The 10,000-nt window shown below is 33.5% G+C and overlaps 1 protein-coding gene across 1 annotated transcript in view; it reads right to left on the reverse strand.

Annotated features, from left to right (window-relative positions):
* Positions 1–10,000, reverse strand: part of LOC136853111 (carboxypeptidase B-like) — a 43,906-nt gene that overhangs the window by 20,576 nt on the left and 13,330 nt on the right. Inside the window, exons 6-9 of the mRNA XM_067128412.1 lie at positions 9,653–9,768; positions 7,461–7,550; positions 4,611–4,695; positions 1,936–2,063 (exon numbers count right to left, since the gene is read on the reverse strand). Of these exons, the coding sequence (XP_066984513.1) occupies positions 1,936–2,063; positions 4,611–4,695; positions 7,461–7,550; positions 9,653–9,768 (419 nt within the window). The remainder of the gene's footprint in view (positions 1–1,935; positions 2,064–4,610; positions 4,696–7,460; positions 7,551–9,652; positions 9,769–10,000) is intronic.

A 10,000-nucleotide genomic window follows, 5' to 3' on the forward strand; every position in this document is an offset into this window, starting at 1 on the left:
TTATTTTGATATGGGTCATTTATACCTCTTGCTCTCAGTTAAAAATTTGCTTCCTTGATGTTCATTCCCGTTCTTGCAATATTGTAAGCATTGTGTTGTATATATAGTGCAAACAGACTTTAGGTCCTTCATGACAGTTTTCAGTAGAATTGATACATTTTGGTATTACACAATTCCACGTGGTTGTGACCACCTGATGCACAATATGTATATTGAAGATCGTTGGGACTTTTTCTCCGTGTGTCTATACCTTGAATAGTTTCTAGACAGGAGTGGTTTGGAAATATAACTTCATAATTCATGTCCAAATATTTTGATTTTGATTAGTAAAGTTTCTTGATTAAATTTAATTCTTGCAATCATTATTATTATTGACTTTTCTTTTGAATTTCACTTGAGATGGGGTAAATTTCCAAGTCTTGTACTACATTCTCATATATTCTAAAGGAATAAAGAAATACGTCTTTATTGATTGGTTCATCTTCGCTTTCGTATCAAGGTAAAAATATTGTTCTTTGGGTGCTATTCACTGTTGTGTTGATGGCCATCTTACTGGCACAGAATTTTAAAGTTTCTAGAATTAAGAACTTAAACCAACCATGTTGCCCATGTTTTTTTTTATAAATTTATTTTAATCAACTTTAGTCATATAAGAGCCTGAATTGATTCAGTGGGAGGAGTCTGCTGAACTTCCCATTCCCCTGTAACGGCCGTCTACATTTGGTGATAATTTTTTTTCGCCATTGGATGTTTGTTAATAAGATTCGTCTAAGTGAATTCCTGTCCCTAGCATGGAGCTACATTTATAGCAATGATGAACCTCTCTCTCTAACGCTCACTTCATAGATTATTCCCGGATATAATCAATGTTCCTAGTGCTTGAGGGTCATCAGTCGGTCGATATCGGTCCTAACACTAAGAGCAGATCTTGAAATCAGATTTCCATCAAGCTCGACCACACCAGCCCCAAGAATTCTGAGGGTGATGTGGCATACCATCCAGCATCACCATCCTTTACGTTCTTCCAGAAACACATTCAAGGCCACTCATAGCTTATTGTCTAAAATCAATCTGACAGGTTGAGGAGGAAAAAAAGGAATGGATAGAATTCAAAAGATCTTGGATTAATTAGTTCAGAACAATTACTGAGGGCCAAATTGTGAGTTCATTCTAAGATGCTTCTTGAAGCTTCCTGCACAACAGCAAGGTGCTTGTGGCCTGGGAGTTGTGCGATCACAAAATACCAATTTCCTGGCTAGAGCAAGTTGGAAGGATCATATTGCAAATTAAAAAAATTGCACATGCTTGTGTCCAGAGGGTGAAAAAATATATTAAAATCTTATTCACTGAGGTGAATTGGAGTGATGATAAGAAAAGGTGTGGAGAAGTTAGAAAAGTAGCAGGTGTGGAAGTAACAAGTTTGAGATTTTTAGAAAATCCTAAAGACTCATGAAGAAATGGCACACATGCATATCTAGGCTAGATTAAAAACTTTTATGAGAATGCTATGCTATCATCACAACCAAGGCACATCGGTATTAACGAAATAATATTTGATTTGACAAAATATAAAAGATATGTTTAATATTGTATAGAAAAATACTTTGTCTTTCAGTCAGGTATACAAAATTCATAAAGTATTTACTTATAAATAACAGTAAACTGAGGCACTTCTACATTAAAACCTTCTTTTCAAACATCATTAACCTTGCTTGCATTGCCTTTTTATCAAAAGGTATCTTACTAAAATTAGAAAATAATACATTTCGTTATCTCCTCAATCTATCGAACTTGATACTGAAAGTCTTTTGATAAGCAATAAAATCCGAGAAACACTCTCTGAAATCAATATTCAGTATTTATTTTAATTCAAACTCAAGGGGCAGTTCTTGTCAAACAAATCCTTAATTTAAAAAAGCAACAATATCAACTCACAGTAGGCAATATCTGAGATGCAGGTAGTGTGAAGCCATACGACCCTGTGTCTCTCAGCTCAATTGTGTATGCATAAGTAATATTCATTGCATAAGAAGCCCAGTCAACAGATATTCCAGATGCAGGATCTGTTTAAAGGATTAGCTTTTTGAAAGTACACCCATAGCTAGCCAGTTTTAAGTTATCCTTCCGTGAAAATACTTTCTTCCCATTTCTCATCTAACAAAAACTGCATTACTGTAATAAAATAACATAGGAGAAGAAGGTCACTATAAAAAAAATAAAAGGTGGGAATAAATTTAAATGGTAATGTAAGTTACTTTTATGCGCCAGTCATGAACCTTAAAGCAATGCTTATCAGCTTATTACTCACACATCTGTTTTCAATGGATTATTAGATGATTCACTGCCACAAAATGTCTGGGTGTCGTAATGGAGGCACAGAGGAGGTGAGGGACTTTTTATTCTTGGGGGTATAATGAATAGGAATAGCAGGCCTGTTTCACATATGAAGGCTTAAAGTCTTCATGAATTTTCAGAAGAATGCAAATTTAATGGCTTGGTGAGTGGTACAAGGTGTGGCATGTCCACTGAGCAGTGTGAATGGTAGCTCCCTCAATTTATTGACGTTTAGTACTCATACTGTATAAGTGCAATACCAGAACATGATCAAGGGCTTTTTGCTTTGGTTGTGGGGGTGATGGAATACACCAAATGTGTAGGGTTTTCTTAAGCTCTGTAACTACCTCCTTAGGGAGTACCCATTATGTGGTGTATCCGGTTGCATCCTCTAGTTTCTGAAGGGCAGTATGTTGTGATGAACAGTGTATGATAGCTTTCCAGGTGTAAACATTTATATCATTCAAGTTCAGGCAAAGGTCTTGTCTGGAAAACTTGTTACTGACTTCTGTTGACGGGCCAAAGTCAGCTTGCATGACTAGGGCATTAATGTAAGGAGGTTTTCTTTCGGCATAGAACTTGCATGTGTAGTGGCCTTTGATATTGTCCTTCAGTTATGTGTCACAAGTAGAAAAAGATTCTGTATGCGAGCCCAAAGCCAAAGGGAAGCCTCCTTTACTAAAAATACTTCAATGTTAATTAACTAACCTCAACTTTACAACGGAAGCATATAACAAGGGTTCCAACCGAGGTCTTCCTTGAATGGATGTGGAATGTGCCCCATATGATATAAGAGCTAATATTCAGTGAACTATTAGCCACAGTTCCTTGAGGCAAGCGACCTGTACAGAACTTTTATGTGCTAACCAGGTACTAGTAAATAACAGTTACTCCTATAAGAAGAGGGATGGAGAAATCACAAAACCACATGAAGGTACATTCCATCATCACTCCAACCCCAAGATAAAGATAAAAAAAAAAAAAATTCTACTGCCAAGTTTACAAGTATGAGCACTTCACACCAAGCCCTGCATGAAAATAAAAATGTGTAAGTCTCACCTTCTAACAGTGACTAATCCATTAAAATTGAAATCTATAATGAGTCCATAAAGACATAAAAAATTCGTACGAGAAAAACCCTAGCTCCTCTAATGCATGATGTCCTCAAGGAAATTAATTTAATGCAACATCAAATACTTGGCGCACTGCTTAGATAGGCCAGGTCAGGATGTAACTTTCAATGAGGTTGTTGTGCAAAGTTTTGGTGGGCCTGTTAGAAGTAACTATGAAGAACTACATCACCTTCTCCAACCTAGCAAAGCCTTATACCTACCAGCAGCATCACAGTGCTCCTAGTAATAAATGTGTCTGGTTCCTTCAGGTGCTGCATTTCCTAAAACACAAATCTTCCTTTAATGTAAATCATCAGGTATTTCTACATTCAACTAAATTGTGAAAATCCCCAATTCAGTCAACCAACTCCACTGGCAACAACACTACAGATTCTCACCCACTATTAGTAACCAGGCCTCAAAATATCCAGACCATCCAGCAGCCTGCCTGAAAAAATCTATTCAGTTGCAGCAACTCAACCTTTACTGCTTGATCACCCAGATAGTTCATGAAAGTGAGCAGTTAACCAGTCAGAAACAAGCAGACGACCAATCAATTATAAGTTGATGGCCATCACCTTACAGTCCTAGACTGGTGCATGAATGTAACCAATAACCATATTTTTGTCCACTTCATCCCATCCTCTACTGTGTTTTATTATGACCGACTCCTGCTGTAATAAAAGATAACATTAACGGGCTATAATTACTATTTACATGTGCACATTAAATGAGCAAATCTTTCAATTATGTCTTCACGTATATTAGGTGAAGAAATCCGATTGCATTTGCAATCCATACCAAAGAACAACTTGCAAATGATAATTGGAAAACTCGCAGTTATTTTTTGTATGAGAGAAAGTAAACTATTAGAAAATACTTACATACATACATGCATACATATATATATATATATATATATATATATATATATATATATATATATATATATATATATATATATATATATATATATATATATATATATGTATATATATATATATATATATATATATATATATATATATATATATATATATATATATATATATATATATATATATATATATATATATATATATATATATATATATATATATATATATAAAAACTTAGCCATTCACTGCGATAATAAAGGCAAACCCACATTTCAGTTTTACTTACAAAGTGTTACAGCAGAGTTTCCAACACGGTACACAGCTAGAGTTTTCTTTTTAATTTCTCCGGCCATTCCTTTAGCAGCAGTATCCTGAAGTTGGAAGTTTTCTAGTAATAACTATTCAAGAACAACTGAAAATACCCGAATTTCCACTCATAAATTAATAAAGCTAAAAGGCAATATAAAATTAAAAATTACATGAATTAATGCTTAATATATAATTGAATTTCATGCAAATAAACCCTAAGAAAAGAATAATAAAAAGACAACAATTAAAAGATATATAAAAAAAGCTGACAATCAGAGTGGGGTTGGTGCTGCATTTTTCAGAAATTTGTTGGATATGATGCAAGTCACAAATAAGAAAGTTTTCACTGACTTTTTATACCACCATACTACAGCTCATTTCCAATTTATAATATGACTGGCTTACTTGACTTCTATCATAAAATAGTTACTGGTTCTACACACTACCTAAGCGAACATGAAGCCAGTCATATCATGTTTAGATTAACAATTATGTATGACTTCCTTTCAGTTCTTTTTCCCTCAGTTTTTTATCAGATTCTTTCACTCTTCCTACATAGATGCGGATATAATTACAGTTTTAAGCTCTCAGGTATCAGAGTAAACTGCCATATATAATTATAAAACCAAATATTCATGGGACCGCCAGTGGCAAAGCCCGGCAGATTTTAAAAGCAAAGTAGAGTGATAAAAAAAAAAAAAAAATATGCAGAGACGTGGCCTTAAAACAGGTGTGATAAGAGACTAACTACGTCTGGGTTGACTCTGGATTGGGTCTCATCACTTTAGTGATGAGTCTAAATCCATACGTACATTATAAGATATCATCCTTGGATATTGGGAAAATACTCCCAATATAGATATGGAACATTTAACATACAGAGACCAACCAAGGTTTATTATTTAAACAACCATATACATTTAACATTCCTGTAATGGTATATTGTCATAAACTTGCTAGTTTTAATTATTGCATGATTACAAAAGGTTAACATCAAGTCTCCAACATTAGCAGAAATTTTGGAATGCTAAAAGGAACAAAGAGAAATTTGTATTATGTACTGGGTTGCCTTAGCTTTCACATGCACAAATTATGATTTACACAACAGCTATGGATAAAATATTGTCAACAATGACTTACCGAAGTGACTTGACCAGGAAAGTGAAAAGACATTTGCAAAGAATAAAACCTCGATATATTAGTGGGTGGCAAAATAATGGGATTGAAGATCACCAGAGGAAAAGAAGATATGATAAAGAGAATCGGTTCCTGAGAAATACTATACAATTAGAAACAAGGTAAAGATACTGAGCAACGTAAAGAGAGCCATTCGTTAAGATACTAAAACCTCACTATCAGATAAGAAACTAACAGATCACGGAGAGGAAAGTAGTGAAACTGAACATTTAGACAATATGACTTGGTGCAAGATCCTTTCAGGCAACCTGAAGACGTTGTAAAAAGAATGCTCCATAGCAACCTAAAAACAGTAAACTGACGCAAGTGAAAATCAAAATTCCCTAGATGAAGACAAGAGAAAAGGTTTGTTTGATTCCGGAGTTTTTAAACAAGGCCATCAATTTAAGTAGAGTAGCTGGTAGATTTCACTATAAATAAAATTAGTATCCTCACTAAAAACCTCAGAAAAACGGGAGAGAAACGAAAAAAAAGAAACCCAAATTCATGTCAAACATGAAGCCAGAACAATTAGATGTAAGAGATGGTACTGACTGACTCAACAGCATGAAAGCACTAGAAAACGCTCTATGCATACTTATTCCTGTAACAGTGATACCATTAATTCGGTTATAATTTATAAACAATCAAGAAACAGTTTACTGTTCTTTTAATGCTTCCATTTGAACAGCAATCTTCTATAAAGAGACCCTGCAAAATATATATTGTAAATGGCCAAGTGCTCAGTGTGCTGACCATCATTATCAATATATTAGATGAATAATTTAACCCGATAAGTGAGTTAACGCTTTTAGCACTCAGAGAGCTGACTTCAGGGCTGTGTTTTAAATGATTATATTTTAAATTAATATAATGTAACTTCTTAACAACTTAACCATTGACTAAACTAAAAATGACTAGGATTCTGGCACAATTTATGTTAAGGATTTGTTTCTAATACTTGACACTTGAATTCCTGTCACTTACTGAAGATGAGGGGATTCAGAGACGCTGCAATAATAAATCACTGACAGAAACAGATATATCTGATCTAGTCACACTGCGCAGGAACCCAAATACTCTGTCCTTACCAACAACAATACTGTTTTTTTTAAATTGCTGATTTGTTACTAAGTCATTGTCAATCTATAAAAGAACTTCTAAACGTATGTAAGGAAGAAATGCAAGGACTTTTATCAATATGAAAGGATGATCTTACTGAATAAAATTTGACATGATAAGCAGAAAAGGAAAACAATATCACTAACTTCTGGAAAAACGGCGCTAATAAATGAATGAGAGCTTGGTTTTCTTCGCAGAGTTAGTGATGGGTTGTTCTTTCATTTTTCTTCTTACAGAAATAGAAATAAAAAGTACTTTAAATTACTATAGTACACAATCAATTCAAGTTTATTAAAGACGTAAAAGTTTAGCAAAGCTTCTATAATATTAAAAATACTGAAATGACAACCCAAAAAACATTGAAATGGGGGAAAGGCAGTTTCACACATGTCGCTTTTATGTATTAATGTTCAAGTATTGCTAATTCCCTTGTTTTTTTTTTCTCTTTTCTACACTTCACTCGCATTACTTCAACCATACATCAGTATACTGTACCGAATGAAAAAAAAAAAAAAAAAAAAAAACTTACCATGCTTGCTGTTAGAGGGTGCATGACTTGAGTTGAGTAACCCCATGGGTAGAGTATGTATTGCCCATAAGAGTGGAAAGATATGTACGCCTGAAAATGAAAATGTACACCTGATTATCATCTAATTATCATCCATAACTCCACAGATATGTAGAATAAATTTACTCTGAAAAGATTTTTACTTCTTTGTGATGATTTACCTTCCACTTAGAATTTTGTTAGGTTTTTGTTAAATATATTTCTTGCGTCGTAATAATCAGCCGAGATGAAAATAAATAAATCTTTAACTATGATCCATTTATTTAATTATTAGTTTACCTGTTCCACCAAATAATGATGGAAAATTTTACGAGTTTTGCCAAAGCGCCTTACTTAACATTTAATCAAGTTTATTTTGGACACTCTGAATTAAAGTGCAATCGATCCTTTTCATTTGCCATACGTTATAATAGTAATTGTAATGCGAATACAGATATATAATATAAACTGTCAGATATGGTAGTAACATGCTTTACTTAGTAATGGCTGCCATTAACAGCAGTGAACTGCATATAACTGGAAGAGTTATTTATTAGGTTCTACTTGGTTTAAAAACTTACTTCCATTTCTTTATTTTAGCAAATATTTTTTTTCTACAATGCATCAGAAAATTGATATTGGCCACGATCAACTCATTTTTTTTTATTTCTGTTTATAATATTACTTTTTCAGCAATTTTAACTGAGTTATAACTATTAATCCTTACAATGACACCAAAATGAATATCCAAGCAAGAAAATTAATTCTATAGATCAAAGAAATATATTGTAGTGAAAATTGTCAAAAGAGAATAAAAAATTTTTTCCATCTTATTCCTCAGTACTAATGCAAAAAAAAAAAAAAAAGACATTTTATTACAGTCTTGCATGGCAAAAAACAATATTCTCTGACCCTGATACTTTATTTTGGTAAGTATTTTTTTAACTGCTAAATGAGAAAATTTTATTGTTAGTCCAACCCATCACTTTTATAATTCTTCAGTGTTGAAATGACAACAAAATCAGTGGCCTAAAACATAACCTAAGGTAAAAGAGACCATTCAAACATAGTCAACACTAAGGTGTACTGTGGTTGAAGAGTTATACAACCTAATAAAATGATTGATTGATTGATTGATTGATTAATTGTGGGTTATCTGGCGTCACAACTACCAGGGTCACCGACGCCGAATACTAAATGTGATCTTTTCACTTTTATAGTATGTTATAAAAATTAAAATTAAAATTCTGCTAAACAGAACTACATATAAATTTTATTAAAAAGAAAAAACAAAAAAGAAAACTACTAGTAGCTAAAATAAATAAATAAATAAATATATAAAATTCTGCTAAAAAGAACTATTAATAAATTTGATCCGATAAACAGTCTAACTTAAGAAAAAAATATATTTGAGAAGACCAGCTTCTTTGATAAAAGAGATAACATTATTAATACTTATACTTTCTCCCAACAGTTTTGCCATGTTATAATTACCACCTGCTTCACTGCTATTTGATAAAAAATGATTCCTAAGTTCCACTAGACTGGGACACTCAACCAGCAAATGCCTAACAGTCAGTGGAACCAAGCAATCGTCACAGAAGGGCTCATTTTCCCCATTCATCACAAAGCCGTGAGTTAAACGTGTATGGCCAATACGTAACGTACACAATACAACCTCCCACTTCCTTGGCATTAGGATTTTGAACTGGTTAATAACTTTCAACAAATATTCTGCCATCGTAGTTATACTCCATCATTTCAGTACCTTTTAGTTACTACCTAAAATAATGGGAGTATCTTTAAACAACTTTTAACTCTGTCTCTCTCCAATATTTGCTTACCAACTAGGGAATCCAGTAGACTAGACCTGTGACGAGTGTAAAGCGTGAATAATTGGTATCAGACTAAACTGTAAGGACAATAATAAGCTGAAAGTTTACCATCATTTATAAAAAAAAAAAAGAATACAGCGCATTTTGTAAACAGGATTGGCAAGTAAATATGTGACAACAGAGTAACTCTCGTTGATTGTACCATTCACAACCACACTTAGTTACTAATTGTATACCCACGGTGACATGCAGGAGTTAAATATAAATAACACATTAGAACTGATAATGATAAAGGCCTTCCAAATAAAAACTAAATAAATATTTGAAAAGTAATAATACCTTAACTTTGCCTTTCAGGGGTAACAAAGCATCTCTGAGGGCCCTGCTTTCTGGTTCGCTAAATGCTGATGATCCCTTGTAAGTTTCCTTGCATGGGTCACTACTCGCCCCAAGTCCTTGAAAAGTAAGAAGGTGTTGCAGTAAATTGTTTTACATTGTAACAAATATTTCTTTGCGCTGGAGATTTTTATATTAGGTGTAACAGATGATGTTCCCGAGAGATTCTCAGGACTGCAAAATGTGAATGGAGCAAGATATTACTCATGCCTGAAATGCTAAGTTAAGCAAGTGGGGAAGAGATGGATTGGGATCAACATCTTGTAGTGGAAGGGCATGCTTTGGAGGTAG

Source organism: Macrobrachium rosenbergii, chromosome 26 (genome assembly GCF_040412425.1).
Source record: "Macrobrachium rosenbergii isolate ZJJX-2024 chromosome 26, ASM4041242v1, whole genome shotgun sequence".
NCBI lineage: Eukaryota > Metazoa > Arthropoda > Malacostraca > Decapoda > Palaemonidae > Macrobrachium > Macrobrachium rosenbergii.